Source organism: Amphiura filiformis, chromosome 15 (genome assembly GCF_039555335.1).
Source record: "Amphiura filiformis chromosome 15, Afil_fr2py, whole genome shotgun sequence".
Classification (NCBI taxonomy): Eukaryota; Metazoa; Echinodermata; class Ophiuroidea; order Amphilepidida; family Amphiuridae; genus Amphiura; species Amphiura filiformis.
This window is the reverse complement of record NC_092642.1, coordinates 52,272,928-52,292,080: the sequence shown is the minus strand read 5'-3', so window position 1 is coordinate 52,292,080 and position 19,153 is coordinate 52,272,928. Positions and strand designations below refer to the sequence as shown.

The 19,153-nt window shown below is 37.9% G+C and overlaps 1 protein-coding gene across 1 annotated transcript in view; it reads left to right on the top strand.

The window, feature by feature from the left end:
* Positions 1 to 18,364, top strand: part of LOC140171825 (protein bicaudal C homolog 1-like) — a 134,175-nt gene extending 115,811 nt beyond the window's left edge. Inside the window, 9 exon segments of the mRNA XM_072195158.1 lie at positions 99 to 1,013; positions 4,241 to 4,389; positions 4,392 to 4,627; positions 6,994 to 7,208; positions 8,502 to 8,662; positions 11,559 to 11,688; positions 12,445 to 12,638; positions 13,916 to 14,015; positions 15,530 to 18,364. Of these exon segments, the coding sequence (XP_072051259.1) occupies positions 99 to 1,013; positions 4,241 to 4,389; positions 4,392 to 4,627; positions 6,994 to 7,208; positions 8,502 to 8,662; positions 11,559 to 11,688; positions 12,445 to 12,638; positions 13,916 to 14,015; positions 15,530 to 15,684 (2,255 nt within the window). The 3' untranslated portion in view covers positions 15,685 to 18,364.
* Positions 18,365 to 19,153: the final 789 nt, after the last annotated feature.

The window sequence follows — 19,153 nt, the reverse complement described above, 5'->3', positions numbered from 1 at the left end:
TGGTAATGGATTCTTGGGTAGAGTTTAAAAGTTTAAATGTGTAGTGTAGGAGCTGTTGTCAAGTGTGTCAATTGATTGTCTCTGTGTTTCGTTCTCAGGTTTACAATCCACAGTTCCACCAGTATTAATGCAACAGGCAGCTATTAATTCTCTCCTTCGTCCGCCCACCAATCCTCTACAAGTAAACCAAACTACAGCTGGTCTCATACCATCTATACCAACAACGCTCACCCCTACCATATCGACATCCCTCACCCCTGGACTCACTACAACATCAGTAACCCCAGGTTTGCCTCCATGCACCACCCCAAGCATAGTACCCACCCCTACGTTGGCAACTTCACTATCAACACCATTGCATTCAACCGCTTTGAGTCCAAGCCCAGCTCCTGCTCAGGCATCATTTGCATCAGCTTTAGCGTCAACGGTTTCAAGGCATACAGCAACCTCACAGATACCAAGTGTTGTTCATGTGACAAGTGCTCTTCAGAACTTGACGCCACTGGCATCTTTGACCAGCGGTGTCGCACCCCATCTGACAATGATGTCACAACAGACATCGCCATCTACACAGAGTATACGACAGGCTCCTACACCAGTATCTTGTATCAGTGCAACAATGCCAGAGGGTGTTATGCCACCAACATCAAAACTGGCAACAAGGGTCACTCCAGCAGCACTGCCCACCACTAGCCCTCCATCAATGCCAACAGGATTTATACCAACATCAATTCCTCCGCCATTGTTGCCGCCACCCAAATCAACATCAGTCACCCAGCTTCAACACATGCAAGCAGCAGCAATGTCATTAGCACAGCAGAACACTGTCCACAAGCCGTCCCCGCCACCTGGATTCTTCCCGAGACCAGACCCGGCTGCTGTGTCAGCACAGTTGGCACAATTGGACATGGGGCGTGTTAACACTGCTGCATTATTACATAACAATAGTAACGTGGACTCATCAATGAGACATAGTGCCTTTGTGAGAGTATCTAGACAATTAAAAGATTCAGGTAAGATCGCCACAGGAGAACCTATTCGCTGACGTAGTGCACATTAGTATCCATTTAATACTTGATCAAGCTTAGGCTCGTACACCAATTCTGAATTATGATATGCCATAGGCTTTATGTTGCGATCATTTCAATCAGTGGTTCATACCAAAGAAAGCGTGAGCAAGTTGACCTAGCAATGGTCATTTTCTAACGTGCACTATGCCAGCGAATATGTGACACAATAAGGTCCATGGAGGCCAAAGGAGGCATTTTTGAAAATTGAGTTACTTTACTATAATTACCCTTACCAAACTTGAATGCATTCATGTTGTATTTGGAATGCATTCGGCAGCATTGTGGTAGAATGCATTATGAATTCAAACAACCACAACCTATATAACCACAACCATAAGGTCACAAGCTTAGTTTTTGTTGTCGAATGCATTCCGAATGCAAAATAGCATTCGAGTTGCCCTCAATATGCAAGAAATATTTAAATGAGTTCCGAATGCATTCTGAATGCATTCTGAATGCATTCGCTGAATGCAGCGAATGCATTCTGAATGCATTCGGATGCAAACGCCAATACATTGTTTCCTGTTGCATTTGTTTTCAAACGAATGCATTCAGATTCAAACGAATGCATTCAAATCAATCGAATGCATTCAAACAATGTAATGCAATTGGAGCAATGGGCATGCATGTCTGATGATTCTTTTATGCTGCAGCTACTTGTTTTTTCCAATGAGGTTTTGCATTTAAATGATGGGAACTTTCATGCATGGGTCAATCTTACCTTGTTTCATGTGGTTGTTTGACGCTTTAAAAACACTCAAGATCTACTATATTTGTTGATCGTGACGGGTGGTGATCCTCCGAGCCTTAATGGGATTCCCGACACTGTGTGGCAATCCTCCGCTGTGGGAGGTTTAATTGCCAAACACTGTATGGTGATCCCCCGAGCCCTCGTCCATCGCACACTGTGTGGCAATCACACATGGAGGCCGTACGTACATTATCTACAAAATGTATTAGTAAGGGGCTGTGCAATAATTACGAGCCCCCAGGGGGTAAAATTCCAAACAGCACTCCCAAAATTGCTTGCTCCCCCCTCTCGTCCTGCCAAAATTGCTTGCCCACCCTCGGCCTGCCAAAAATCACTTTGCCCCTCCTTGCACATCATGCCAAATTTTTGGGATCCCAATTTGCAAACCTTAATTATTAATGGTCGAGCACAGCTAGCAGGAAAATTTGCATATTTAAGCGTTAATTTCCAAGCGTTTTATTCAAAAGGCACCCCATAAATGTGTGCCAAAAAATTGCTCCCCCCTTTTGCTTGCCCCCCCCCCCTCTTGCTTACGTTCCCCCCTCTTTCAGCTCGCCAAAACTTTCTTGCCCCCCCCCCATTTTACCCGCCCACCAGGGCTCATAATTATATTGCACAGCCGAAGAACTATATAAAGTGTACAAATTCTCACTTACTTGCTTGTACTACATGTATACGTATGTACGTACATATGTACTCTATGTACTCTATGTACAGCATACAGAGATACATACACCTGGATTACATCTGGCATAATATTACAAAACTGTAATAGCTATATGCCACAATGACCATTTATATAAGCTTATAAGCTTACCTTAATTGTTAGATTCATGAATATTCTCCTCTTGGAGTACTAGCTGTTGCAATTAATACCATTTCCTATAATAATACTGCACATTGATCTAAATATAGTCCAGAGCCTTGGTATGTATTTTATTCACAAAAAACCAAACATTTCCTGTGGTAATATCACAATACCAGCAGCTCACATCCATACAACCAGGAAGCTAGTGGAGACTATAACTGCCAATATCAACTGCCACTTTTGTAGCATAATTTGAAAAAAACATGTGATGATCATGTGATCATCATTTGTGGTTGGATTAGAATGCAACCGAATGCAACACGAATGCAAAGATTTTTGTTGAAAATAGTCTAAGTCCTTAGTTGTCAGATCCGAATGCAAAAATACCACAAAAATGTATATATTGCATTCGAAAGGATTAAAAAAATTTGTGGTCTGTTGCATTCAATGCATTCAAATGCACAATACCACAAAAAGCCACATCACTACCACAATGGTAAGATACGAATGCATTCCGAATGCATTCTGAATGTAATAATTGCATTCGGGTTTGGTAAGGGTATTACCTTATACAAACACAAGTCTATCGTATACTGAAAACACCAAAGGTCTAGCATACTTGGTTCTGAAGTTATGAAGTATTGTGATGTGATGTATTTTCTTATTTCTAACTACACAATTATTTTTGCCTTTATCTCAATTTCAAATTTGCTGAATGGACCAAATCTTGTCACATAAGGTTCATTAGGTTTGCAAGAAATATAACACGTGGGTCATCACTACAAAACTGCGTCATGATTACTGACCGGAGGTTTGGTCATCTTGGACAGTGACCAATATGAGTGAGAACAAGGATGATGAGCGTGTGGCGTGGTATGATTGTTCGCACCAGTCATGTACCATGTTGCTCTTACTTGTAGCGTATTGAATGCGGTGTCCACTGCGTGGCCAAATATGTGACGTGGTCACGTGTCATGTCAAAAGGAGACACTTTTGGGCAGGTTTTTTCATATCTTAAATGTAGAGATATTTTGCTCCACAACGCCATTTTCCCCAATGAAATCGGCCATTCTTAAGCAAAGATATTGAGTTTGTAAGTTATGGTATTGTAAAATTGGAAATTGAGATACCAGCCTTTAAAAATATTATTGACAATGTTGAAAGTAGGAATTACCTTGAAAAATGTCTCAAAAATACAAATTCGCTACAAACCCAAATTGTGAAAAAATCACCCGGGCAAATTTTTGGCTATTTCTCCATTTAGGATCCTGCCCAAAAGTGTCTCTTTTTGACATGACATATCACATATATGTTAGATATTTGTTATATACCTTTTGATAGTCGCGCATGATTGATATTTTGTGAAAAGTTGTCCTGAATAAGACTATTATTTAGTTGGTGTTTCTGGTTGAAACTGAAAGCACACCTCAAAATGCTCTTTAAAAGTTGAAACTGTAGATGCTATCTTTCAACCTCAATTAGCACTAGTCTTATATGAAGTTGACTGTGTTCTATGCAAATCAAGATTTAATCAATTATGTTTTCAAACAGATGAAAGTTATGCTGTAACTAATAATTAATGATTCAACATTTTCCATGTTAATTTCTCAGGAGGCAGTCATAGCAACACCAGCAGTAGTTGTAGCCCAACTTCCAGTCCCAGCAACAGCCCAATTGACCTCATCGCCACATCAACGACCTCACCCCTCAACCATCTATGTAACAATAACAACAAAATGGACATGATGACTAAAACAATCCATCAGCAACTACCTTAATAGAGCTTCTATCAAGGAATAACAGTATTTCACCCAATAATAGCGGAAATTTTGCCTCTGTGTTTGGAGGTAATGGACTCATTGAGCAGATCTCGCCTAGTAATAGTGGAAATTTTGCATCTCGGTTGGGACAGCATATTTCACCAAGCAACAGCGGTAACTTTTCGTCGTTGTTTGGATCCGGTGGAGGTGTGCAACAAGATCAGAATGGTTTGAATAGGTATGTATTGAACACTGCCAATATTGAACTATCGGCTATTTTGATTGGTTACATACATGGCTGTATCTTGTATTGAGCCAATCAGATGGTCAGTAGGTTGGCTGAATGGGTTTAAGCTTAAAAAATTGATTGGTTACTCACAGGATTATATCTTGTATGAACCAATCAGGGGCTCTGTAAGAAAGGCAGTAGTACCCATCAGGTTAAACATTTATAGCACCAATTTCTTCAAAATAATCTCAAAATGTGTTTATTCAAGTAAGAGGTCCAACTAATGTCCACTGTGACCAGACAGGGGTGCTTTTAACTACAGCTGATTTCAGCTTTTTGGCGCCCTCTACGGAGGCGCCAAAATATAGGCATGACTTTGTGATTCTTTGTGAAAAGCTTCTAATTTCACTCTTGCTAGATTGACTTCGCAATTGTTTTGCTAAAATTATGCCCAGCTCAGAAATAAAACCACAATTTGCTTGGATTTTATTTTATTATTGTTTTCTGATATGCACAGGATAAAATGGTGAGCGTATATTCTTTGTTTAAAATACAAAATTAGGATTTATAAAAACACCAAATAAATCCTGACCTTTGTATGGGTTCAACCAGTTTACCGTGTGCCTTAGAAACCCGAAAGACGGTGACATTTGACCATACACTAGGATCCACAACATGCTCATCTATCATTGGAACAGTTCTTAAGCCCTAATACATTTGTAGGCCTACTTTCATCCTTTGAAAATTTGGGTACACAAACTCATACTCTGCAACTTGAGGTCAAATTTTGCACTATGATTATGTAATTGAGGTTATTGGACTATGCCATTGGGATGAGACTATTGTGGTCCATAGTGATAAGAACAATTAACGAGGACTCTACTGATGGCTTTTGTTTGCTAATTACCATAGAATCTATATAGCGGTTATTGCAAAAGTTGCAATATGGTGGCACAGTTGGGCGGAAAACTGTATGCAAACAACACGGCATATTAATTATACATGTTCTACATTGTTGTATTTTAAAACACTGAAGACCAAAATTGACGTTATTGCCATGATTGGATCATGGAGGTAGTAAGCCTACTACAACTCTGGCGGAAATTGCGTTTGCCACACCAGGGCCACACCAGCACGTTCTGGTGTTAAAAGCACGCAATCGAAGCTAAATATGGGATAGTTCCGTACTATTTTGTATAATAGTTGCAAATGCACATTCAGATTACACTTGCCCCTTCCCCACCCCCCCCCCACCCCCCCATTTTCCAATGATGGGAGACTGTAATGTAGAAATGATGACGATTTTGTCCAAATCAACATTGCAATAGGGGAGCGGGGAAGGATGTTGGTCAATTAACGCTCAGGTGTGGCAACATTTTTCGCCAAGGTTGTAGCTATACTACCTCCATGATTGGATTAAGTAAATAACTAAATCCTGTTATCTACCCAGCAATGTTTGCTTATCATAATAATTGTAACAAACTGTAGACAGAAAAGGCAAACAGACAGAAATTTAGAGTTTTAAATTAGAGAGTTGACAGGAAGTTGTAAGAGTTAAATTGTTATGGATATGATTGGTGTAAGAACGAAAAAGTTGAATGTCAGATCAAAGTCATCCGAAGTGAATTAAGTAATGTCAATCACAAATTGTTACAGGTCATTTGAGGTGGACTAAGTTTATATTTGGATTGTCAGAACACCTTCCCCAATCAGACACATTTCTCTTGTTTGGCTTGACTTTGCAAAGAGCGTCTAATTTCGGTCTTGCTAGATTTACTTCGCAACTGTTTTTTTGCTTAAAAGTATGCCCAGCTTAGAAATAAAACCACAATTTGCTTGGATTTTATTTTATTATTGTTTTCTGATATGTTCGGGATAAAATGTTGTGCGTATATTCTTTGTTTAAAATACAAAATTAATGGACTTCTTTCTATGCTAATATTACATTATTGTTTTAAAGAGAAAAAAAAAGTATCCAAACAGTTGGGCGCCCATTCCTTTTTAAAGGAATTTTTATTTGGTTTGATTTCAGCTTTTATTTTTTACAATTGTCTTAATGCTCTGGACAAAAGTGTAGGATCTTTTCAAATTACAGCTTTTTCATCTCTTTTTATATGTGGTGACTCCCACCAGAACAGACATTTCTCCTCTTCTTTTTCTCCTCCTTCTCCAACTTCTTTTCCTCCTCTTCATACCCTTCCTTTCATTTCTTTTTATCATCTTTTTCTTCTGCTTCCATTTCCCTCTAGTCCAAAAAGTATCATTTTATCATTGTGTTATATTGAAAGATGTATATAAAGTTAAGCTTGTGCATAATTTGCCGTTAATACCACCATATGTGCATATTGTTTAAATTTTACTCCATCGTCATACAGATCTGGCAGTAGACCTTCATCAGAGTCTGGAGGCGAGTCAGATAGTTCTGACAAAAGAGCCCCTGGTTGCGAAAGGAGAACACGAGAAAAGGAACGGGAAAGGCAGTGGGAAAGGGAACGAGAAATAGAGCAACACAGGCAGCAAGAACTGGATGGCCTGATGCAGGATGATGCTGCTGTTACCTATGAGCAGAAGAAACTGATGGCAAATAAAGGTACAGGAATTGAAGGTTGTTTTCATCCCCCACCATTATAAACACATCCCAAAAAGTAATTACCCCCTTTATAAGCCCAATCGCCATTGTAACTTCCAGTTTTTGAGATCAGTTTTGGGACACTTTGACCTCTGACATATCAGGGAAATTGATGTAATTATTATTAATTAATTTATTATTGTCAAAATGTTATCACTAAAAATATTAACATTATTAATTTATACAATAAAGTTGTTTGTTGGGTTTGTTTTCATTCTTGTAAAACATTTTAGATTATATATATTTTGTACACACAAAAACCAATTCTTCTGAATTTTTCCAATAGGTCAGAGAGCAAAGTGTCCCAAAACTGCAAAAATTGTCCCACAATGCATTGCAAACTTCCTATGCCAATTTGGCTTATTATGAGGCAATAACTCAAAATCTATGGATTAAATTTTAAAACTGAAATAATAGAAAGAAACCCATTTTAGTTAACAAATTTTGATACCACATTTGTCTGCATATCACAAAATGTGTAGCCATGGTGACACCTTGAATGAAAAAATATGCAGAATCAAAAGTTGCACTAAAAAGATATTCAAGTCAGTGTACCATTCGCTACTTGCATGGTTCCACCATTGTGCACTATGTGCTGGGAAAGCCTCAAACTGGCAGCATACATGAATGGGAATTGAACCAGTCATATAGCATTTTGTGTAAGATTACGTAATTCTTCCTTTCATGTATGCTGCCAGTTTGAGGCTTTCCCCACACATAGTGCATTAATGGCGGAACCATGCAAGTAGCGAATTGCATTCTCTACATGACTGCAGTGGCGGCGCCAGGAATTTTTTTTCGGGGGGGGGGCATTAGGGGGGCAAAGTGAATTTCAGGGGGCAAAATCAACCAAGTTTGCGCAGAATTACCGTAAAAAGTGGAAATTTTCGTAATTTTGGGTTTTTTCTGGGGGGAAACAGTTCTGACTGGGGGGGCATTTTCCCCCCATGCCCCCACCCCTGGCGCCGCCACTGCATGACTGGTCAATGATGACCTGCAGTGACAAGTGATGAACAGGCACTCAAGCAACATTTTCAAAGGATTTAGGTGCAACTTTCAAATCTGCATCATTTTCATTCAGAGGGTCACGATGGCAACACATTTTTTTATTTGGTCTAATTGGCTTCATGCATATTATAGATATTCCAAGATATAAGTACAGGGCTATTCAAATATCAATCATTTAGTTTTCTTCCATGTTGTTTACTTCCTTCATTTTCATGTAATGCCTTTGTTTGAATCATTGTTATTCAGCTATGAAACAAAAGCCAGTAGTGAGTCAGCCAAGGACACCAACAGATACTTGGAGTGGTCTAGGTTTCTCTAAATCCATGCCAGAGTCAGCCATCAGGGAAGCGAGACAAAAGAACGGGTTCTCATTGTTTCAGAGATCTGCACTACCTACAATGCATGAGGTAAAACCTTGGGTGTAATATTTCCATAGACTAATAAAGGGCTGTTCCAATTAAAATCCATACACCCCCTATGGAAGATATGACCTTAATCACCCACACAGGGGGTGTAGATTTCAGATGGAGTTGCCCATTCAGGTTACTCCCATTTGAAATTCACACTCCCTATGTGGAAGATTAAGGTCATGTCTTCCACAGGGGGTGTAAGGATTTCAACTGAATAGTCCAATATAAACAGATGATACACCAACTGGCAAAGATCACATCATCTGTTAATGAGGGCTGATCAACGAGAGTGAGAGAGATCAAAAATGTTGTGCCCACTCTGGGCCTGTTACGGCATGGTTTTAAAGCACAGTCTTGATGTTGCCTAAACGCAAAGCTGTGTTTGATTTGTTAATATGGGCACGGGTGATAAATAGATCAGCCCTCATGAATATGCAAGAATTGTCATTGCATACCAAGATCTTCTGCGCTCTCCATGGCTCATTTGGTTAAGGCGGAGTAGGTAATTATATAATATGTAGACCAGGCTTCCTCAAATAGATTTGTTGAAGCGCCACATGAAATAAAAAAAACTGCAAAGCGCCACTCAATGGCTGCTTGAAGTCGCTGGGTAGTCAGAGGAGGGTTTCCCCCTCTGAAGCTATCGATTTTTAAAATTTGAGGTGCAAATGACGCCATTTGGTGCAACATTTTGTACTATTTTAGCCTGTCTTTACAAGGATAACATGGGAATCGCATTGTTTATTTATTTTTTGTTAAATCTAAACGGCGCCGCGCGCCACTCGGGAAGCCACGGCGCGCCACATGTGGCGCGAGGGCCGCTATTTGCGGAGCCCTGATGTAGACTAACCCTGTGATCCTGAGGAAGTTGGACTTTCTTCACTGCATGCCCAATACCAGTAAATCAGTATTAGCTTTTTGGGGGCATCAACATGCCAATATTATATGTGTACATCCATATCGAAACGATGCACTTGTCGGCTGCGACATGTGTCTCATTTCACATATTAACTAGGAAGAAATACCAGACTCATCTCAAGTGGAGGTTACTCCAAATCACATGGTTTAGGAATACAGAGAACATTTTTTTTAAACCTATGACTTTGGGATGATTGGAAGTGACCTCCACTTAAGATGAGTCTGGTATTTATTCCTAGCTATTACCTGAAATGAGACACATGTAGCAGCCGACAAGTGCATCGTTTTGATATGGATGTACACATATGCTGTCAACTAACCACCAATTATGAGGGTATATGAAGTCCCAATGAAGAAGTTCATTTTACTAAGACAAAAGCTGCAATGAAAAGTAGAAAGATTGCAAATTTAACACTCTTCACGCTGGCGACTGCAGGCGACATGTTTCAAATTTTGTTTAAAATTCAAAATTTCAGAAATGTAAATTTTCATGAACATATTTGGAATCAGCATGAAAATTGCATTAAAATGAGTACAAACAAGCCTAGTATTAGTTCAGTAGTTCTTAAGATAGCTCTTAATATTTTGAGAAAATATTTCAAATTTTTTTCTGTTGAAGCGCATGGCTAGCACGGAGAGCATTAAGCAACAAGGATAACAAGATTTAATATAACTACCACCACCCAATGAGATTGGGGTTAGGATTTAGGGTTAGGATTAGGTTTGGTTTTAGGGTTTAAGATTACAGTAAGGATTAGGGTTAAAATTAAGAGTTTGAATTCAGGATATCATTATGATTGCGTGGCAACCACTATTATGAAGGTGCTCCAAAAACTTTGTCATCAATATATTATAAGTAGCATAATTGTGACGTGTCATGTCAAAACCAGACACTTTTGGGCAGGTTATCATTTTTGAGGTTTTTACATATCATAAATATATACATATTTTCCTCCACAACGCTGTTTTCCCCAATGAAATTTGAAATTTCTAAGCAAAGATATTGAGTTAGTAAGTTATGGTATTATAAAATTGGAAATTGAGTTATCGGCCTTTAAAAATACTAGCGGGAAACCCGCGCTTCGCGCGGGTCCCCGCTAGATGAGTAAATGGAAGTGTTCAAACAGGAGTAATTACTGTACAGATAGACTCATTGAAAATTCCTCATTCCTTCCGAATCATCTTGGTAATCTAGTAACCCCATCCCGTACCCTAAACCACAACCCCGTACCCATAGGACCTATAATCCATCCAAAGTAGGCCTACCATTTTGTGTCCTTCTTTCTTTTCTTTTTCCCCTCCCGTACCCTTACGATGTCTTCTTAGGCCTAATCCCATTATCCCAGTATCACCATAACCCGTGCGCAAGTTGGCTATGCGCACGCCGCACCCGTGCGTGCAAGTCAAGCGGCGGGCGTCGTGTACGCCGACGCGCTAACGGCGCGGCCGGTTTATGCTAGACATGTGGACGCATTGGTTGGCATTGGCCGTAAACAAACTACCGCTATAAATTTGCCCGAAAAAATAACTTTTTTACTGATTTTGAGGCCAATACTTGACCGTTTTCAACCAAATAAACTTTAAACACATCGTCTATTCCTCGATTTCCTGTGTGAATTTGGCGACATTTGGATCGAAACTGACAGAGCCTTTATACGCATACATAGATAGATACATACAACATTCCCCTATTTATAGTAAGATTATTGACAATGTTGGGAATAGGAATTACCTTTAAAAATGTCTCAAAAAATACAAGATGCTTGTTATATTGCGGTCTGAAACTTTCAGACAATATTTTAAACATTAATAACATCACAAATTCGCAACAAACCAAAATTGTGAAAAAATCAACCCCGGGCAGATTTTTGGCTATTTCTCCATTTCCGATCCTGCCCAAAAGTGTCTGCTTTTGACATGACACGTCACAATTGGTTCATATGTTTTAACCACCACACACATGTTGTTATTACAGTCCAGTATAACAGAGGAAGAAGGATTAGTTGAGAATGAAAGCAGCTGGCCCCCTGACAGGACGTCCTCTGATGCTCAACCAGCCTCGCCAACATCAGGAGAGTTTAACCCAACACACAGAAAGAAAAAATGTAAGCAAATGATTAAATTTGTTGTTCATTTTTAGAATGAATTGAGAACAAATGACATGCTAAGGGTAGATTGAGTATCATATAGGAACTGAAGTGGTCATTTTGGAATAAGAAACTTTATTTTGATAGGTATGTGCATTTGAAGTTTTTACTGAGTCATGGGAACTGATATTCTTCCAATGGAATCTTTTTGATGTAGAATCTTGTTTTCATCAGATTGATTTCACATACTGTAGTTATTCTATTAGTCGCCCCCTCTAATAAAAAGCCCCACCATTTTCTAAGCAAAATGTTAAAAAAGCTAAAATTTTCATGCTATCTTGTTTAAGCTTACCACATGCACAGTCCACACACAATTGGTAATTACCGATAATTACATCACAAACTCGGAAGTCATCATTGATCCTAAGTTCATAGTTCGTCATTTTCGGGAATCATCATTGTAAAAAAGACCTATAATAAATGCCCCCTCTTTCAGAATTGTTTTTGCGGGGGAAGAGGGGGGTTAATTGAGTAAATATGGTATTTTCCTCTTAAAGAGCACATCTTTGCCTATTCCAAAAATGCACTAAACTGAATTTTGATAAATTATAAGGTATTCTGATTCATGGCAAATCACCTATAATCCTTTCTAGTGGAATTTGATGTCAGTCAGTCCAATTTGATCAAGGTGATAATCTTAGCTGGATCACCAGTGTATATAATCCAACCTCTCTAGCATACATTGATCATTGTATGTTTTCTTTTACCCCACAGATAATCCATACGACCCACTGAGCCGTAGTAACTACATAGACAGTACGTCGTTACCACGGTATACTAAAGGCCTCTGGTCAAACGGGGACATGGATATCAATAACAGCAGTAAAAAGGATGATAAACAAGATTTGTCCGAGTTATTCATCAAACTTGGTCTCAGCAAATATACCAATGTCTTTCAACAGCAAGAGGTGGGTACATGAGTTATGTTATGTGAGATGTTAATAATAATATGTGGCAAGAAAAGCAAGAATCAGAAATATGACACTAAGTTAATGAAGACTTAGCTGGTATGTATTAATTGTACACGTTGGATGCACCTTCATGAAATGCAGCAGTGAAGTTATGGTTTTGACTCAGAAGAGATTTGACTTTTTTTTAGGGTAAATCATTTCCCAATGGATTATCTTATCTGCAACCAGCAAACTTTGATTTAATGAATATTTGCATTATACATGTAGTGTATTGCACCGATGAATGGCTGAAGTGTTCATGTACAAACCTTTGTAGTGCTTAAGACATTAACTATCAAGACATTAACCAACAACTATATAGGTTTTTGCCGATATATTCATAACCTCATTAATAAACGCGATGCGTGCGATCCAATCATATCTTATTATTTGCGAAAACGCGAACGCAAATCGAGGTCATTAATATCTCACAATTGACCGCGCGTAATTGTTCCAATGTCGCACACAATTGACTTCTGCGTCGCGGTATTGTCGTCCAACAAACTGCTTGCTGCGCTGGCTGGCTGCAGATTTGGATTGCGCGCTACCATATTTGCACAGATTGTGATACGCACTTTTGTTATTGGTCGTTCTGTTTTAGCCTGATCGATTTTTGGCAAGGGAAGATGTAAAAATCATCTATTTTTATAAACTTTTGAGCAAACTTTTGTGTTATTTTGTAAGGTGAAGAGATTAAAGTGACGGTTATGAATGAGGTTAATAACTTTGCATCGGTAATATGTCAGGCATTGTGAAAAATCTAAACATTTTGCTTTGGACCTCGGAATATCCCTCGGGGCTACGCCCCTCGGGATATTCCTCGGTTCCAAAGGCAAAATGTTTAGATTTTTCACAATGCCTTCCAAATAACCGATGCGCAGTTATTAACCTCTAATTCTACACTATTTTTGGGGTACCTTTTGTAACAATCTATCATGGCAGATTTTCTACAGTATGACACATGGGGCTTTTATGAGTCCATCTGCTTAATCTATTTTTTTGGACATCAAAGTCAATTAATGTAATCATATATAATGTATCAGTGAAGATGAGACTTTGACTTGCATCAATTGATATGATACAAGATACTTCCTGATATTTCTATTCCTAAATAGGGAAAGAAATGGAAATAATATTATTATTGCTTTGAAGAAATATGTGTGTGTGGGGTGGGAGGATGTTGATTTGATATAAATGGATATTTATGCAATACAATTTGTTGGTTGTCTTTGCAGATTGACCTTGCGACCTTTTCAACGCTCACAGACAGCGATTTGAAGGAGCTAGGTATAAGCACTTTTGGAGCTAGAAGGAAAATGTTGTTAGCAATATCAGGTAAATATTACTAATTGATCGTATCATTTTGGGTTTGGGTGTTTTTCATCAGCAAGACTTAAACTGAGACCACATTCCTACTCGTTATCAACAGAAAAGATATTTAAGTTTTACTAGAAAACCAGAGAGCTTAGAAATTATTTGGATTGGTTGTATTATGCTTCTTGGCAAGGTCCTTCCATGCTGGCTGACATGGTCATCCTGATTATCGTGTGAAATGAACAAGTCATGTAATGCTATGCAGCTTGTTCAGCAAACTACAATCAAGGACAAATATAGTTGGTACACTTTGACAATATGTTGGAACGCTTCATTGCCGCTCTGCTAGTTCAGTGAAATAAGTATAGCTATGTTTGAGAAGTACAAACCTTCCCCTTGCCCCTTCCCTCTCCAATTCTGCGCAATCAGTATAGGGGAAACTGCATGGAGATCGGGTCAGATCCCACTGTCAAAATTGCTTTTATAAACATTTAATGAGAGGAGAGGGGCGGTGATTTATAGTTAATATACCAGAGTGTGCCAATACTAGTTTCCTTGATTGTAGGTGTTGATATTTCATGGCATGATTCAATTAGCCAATCAGAACCCCACCTCTGTGTTTACACTGTACATATCGCCAGAGAGTGCAAAAGAAAGTCGATAAATGGATTAAGTACATCAAAGTTATATATTTAGGAAAACTATAAAATACAAAGTAAAACATTGAAAATCAATGCCATTGGCAAAACTGAAATTGATTCTTGTGTGAAAATCATTTGGTCCCAAAGTAGATACAAGGCTTCAAATAACAGTTAAAGAAGTTTGTCACTGTTTGACAAGGTTCAAACTAAGATAGTGTTAGGGAAGTTTATTTGGTAGGCCCAACATCTAATTTGGAGAGTGGGTGACCCGATTAACAGCCTTACCCCTCCCCCCTTTACCCCATTAAAATGCATATCAGTTGAAAGCTCATATTTTTCTCATAAGTCCAGGGAAATTTTAGGTGTGAAATATGTTTCATTTAAATAGTATGAACAAACATAAACATGGTACTTTGGTGGCAGTGTCTTTGCTAGTCAACCGTCTGCCTGAAATTTTAGACAGGGAGTTTGCTCCTGGGACGGGCAAAATTAATGCCTTTGACAGATGCTACATTATAATTTTAGGTGTTTAGAAAGGCTATTGATCCTTTTAGTAGACCAGATTTTGAAAACAAGGCCATAGCAACATATTTGAACTCTTTGAAACCCCAATGGGCTGAAGAAGTCTGGTAAATGTTTTAAAGGTCAATTTAGGACTGGTAATTTTATTCAAATGATGGGTAAACCACAATTTTAGCTAAGACCTTGTTTGGTGGTACAGCTCCCCCCCCCCCCCAAAAAAAGGTCTTATATAAGAAGGTGATAGGCCTTGAAGTGAGGTACAAAACTGAATGTGTTACATTCAGACCACCTATCATTAAATCAAATAATGAAACATGTTGTTTTCTAGATTATCATTTATCCATTTACTTTTCTATTTTCTTCCATCTTTAGATTTAAACAAAAATCAAGCAAATTCATTCCAATTGAATGGAACCAATGGCTCAGCCTTTGGCGATCAAACAAGTAACAATCATTACAACAGTAACCAAAGAGGGCGCTTCATGAATCCAGCACGGGTCAACGAAACTGCGGCTAGCTGCTGGTAATAGCGGATATGTGTAATGGACAAAAGGACCAGTGCAAAGTGTGCTACTAAATGCCACCACATGAACAGTATCTATCCAAAGAGGGCGTTTCATGAATCCATCGCAGGTCAATGAAACTGCGGCTAGTTGCTGGTAATAGCGGATATGTATAAATGGTCGGCAGGACCAGTGCAAAGTGTGCGGCTAGTAGACATAAGTGAAATGCCACCATGAGAACAGTAATTAAAAGAGGGCGCTTCATGAATCCATCGCAGGTCAACGAAACTGCGGCTAGCTGCTTGTAATTGCAGATATGTGTAATGGTCAGCAGGACCAGCACAAAGGGTGCTGCTATAGTAGACATAACTGATGAATCAAGTAATGCACTGTCACAGGTGATGAATGAAATGTTAACTATTGTGCTGGTAACAATGAATATTGGAATCACAGTAAGAAATCCATATGGGCTAATGGATCATGACTATGGCCACTGAGAGTATTCAATGCTGAAGATGTCCACTTGGTTTCTGTTTATATCATAAACAGTACACCTTGACATCCAAATTGGTTCACTGGTCAGCTCATAAACAATTTGATTGACCGACAGATGAAATGGATTCCAGTTGAAATCCATACACCGTCTATGAAAGACATGACCTTAATTGTCCACACAGGGAGTGTGTGAATTTCAAATGGAGTTACCTGAATGGGTGACTCCATTTGAAATCTGTACTCCCTGTGTGGAGATTAAGATCATGGTTTCTCTAGGAGTGTATGAATTTCAGATGGAATAGTCCAATGATACATATGAACTTCATATTATTACTATCAACCATGATATAGCAGTTGACTTGGTGATAAAAGATGCTTAAAGAGGATGAAAGCATATGGTAAATTTTGTATAGATATTTTGTACAAATCATTCCGTTGTAGTTTTACCATTGAAAATCACCTAATGAATTTTGACACATTGTTTACTTTATTTGGCCTAAGGATGTGCTGCCATTTCCTTTCATGATAAAGGCATTTTTCAGTTACCACTGCATGTGGTTCTGTTGTATGTTGTGAGTAGGTATTATCAGCCTATAGGCAAACTGTTGGAGTGCAAGCTAGGTGAACCGATTGGCGATTTTTAATGTGCAACATTGTAATTTTATACGTATGCAAAGTGTGTGTGTTTTATATCCCATCATGGATTGAACACTGTTTTAATAAAAGGTGTATAGGATATGATAGGTAGGGTAGTGGAATACATCAAGTAGCAGATGAAAAGTGTGAAATATATCAACGTGGAAGACAACAACAAAATTTGTTCATGCATATGCGCTATCTAGCGGTGCGTGGTTGGTCGAGGGCAGGCTGTAAACAATGTTTATGCCCGGCTGCATAGTGTGATGATCGCGATAGAAAAGAGGAAAATTACATTTATTTTGGGTTATTTTTGTGATGAAATACAATCACCGCATATTCTGGTATGTATGACTGGTACAACAAGAGAATTGAAGGCATAAACAATTTATCATGGCAACAATTCTGTTAATGCACTCCTATAATGTTACCTGCTATGCTGAACTACCAGGGAAAGCGTATAGTAAAAATTATATTTGATTGAACACGGGTGCTAACAGCGTGCCCGTAATGCGGAAGTGAATACAATCCATGTCAGATCGAATACTGTTGTTGGCAGCCGTGTTCATTGAAATGAAATTTTTACTATATAGAATCCATAAATCTGTTTATATACTGCGCCAATAAAGTATCCTTACATTTGGCAAAATATTCACAATTTCCAAACTGAACACTATTGGGGTAAATTTGTTTTCTTAACAGATGCACTATCTAATTCTGCACATTATGACACCACATTGAATCCAATGTGACTTCAAGAAGCAAAGTTACAAGCATTTGATTTTAAAAGTGACAAACTGGCCTATTCAAAACTCCACAGACTAGACATCTGGTTTGAGAGTGGTGAATGGCAAATTTATGCGTTTGGCTTTAATTTAAAACAAAAGGAACAAAAGTAAACTGAAACAAAAGAACTGACAAATAAAATGAAAGTTATGAAAAGTACAGAGAAGAAAAAACTGGAATAAAAAATGCTTTAAATAACGCTTCATTGAAGAAACTGTGTTGTCTCTTTGTTGTGCTTGTTGGAATCTTTTTACGCTTTGTATAGGCCAGTTTGTCACTTTTAAAACTGGACCTTCGCCTATTCAATTGCTTGTAACTTTACTTCTTGAGATCACATTGGATTCAATGTGGTGTCATAATGTGCAGGATTAGATAGTGCATATATTATAAAAATAAATTTTCCCCAATATTGTTCAGTTTTGAAATTGTGATTATTTTTCCAAGTGTAAGGATACTTTATTGGCGCAGTATATATAAGAGTCTTTGCATGAATTTGGCAACTCTCGAATTTCTGCCCAATATGACTCATGAGGTATAAGTTGTCATGTGTTTGCAAACTTGGTCTTAATTTCACTTGACATCACAAAATCAATCGCAACAAAAACGCAGATTTCAATATCATTTTCCTAAATATTTTCAGGCTGTCAAGCGGAAAAACAATCGTCAACATGTAATGCAAAGTATTATGTACATATAGTTAATGTGAAATTGTATTTTGTACATAATTATGTGAAATTAGCAATTTAAGTTCAAATATTATTTCTTATTCGTACATATTAATTTTTGTTGTAATATTTTTAATTTTCTTTTGCAATAATGTTGTTTGTTACTGTGATAACAGTATCTGTATTTCAAGATTTCACTCAATTAAGGGGGTACTACACCCCTTGATAAATTTATGACTATTTTTGCAGTTTTCTCAAAAACTAATAAAACACTGGTAACAAAAATTATACATATTATAGGGGCAAGGAATCCAGTTACTACACTGGAATTTCAGTTAAGACAAGTAGTTATTGATTTATTGATCAAATATTGGTTTTCCCTCATTTTTGACTGTAACTCCACAACTGTTGTCTGTGTTGAAATAAAATTTTCAGTGCAGTAGTTGTAGTCCTTGCCCCTATAATATACATATCTAACTTGCCACCAATGCACCATAATTTTTGAGAAAAATGCAAAAATAGGCTCAAAATTGGCCAGGGGTGTAGTACCCCCTTAATATGAATTATGAAAATTGATCTAAAAAATTTAGATTTTTTCACTCAAATGGGACCGATCTTGAACTTAGCAAGTTAACAATGTGCTGTCAAAAAATAAATAGAAGTCTGACAATATCCAAAATTCTTTTTATGTTGTAAATGACTGATCACAAATTATTTTATGATCTAAACAAAGAAATAAACTGTAAAAGTTGAATTTTTTACTGAACATTAATTTTGCACTTTTCATGCTCAGTACAGCTAACACAAATAGAAAAATGTGCAAATATATTTGTTATACATAGATCATGTATGATAATTCAAACTTTAAGAACATAAGAATGTGAAGTTGCACAAAAATTGTCACTGTTACA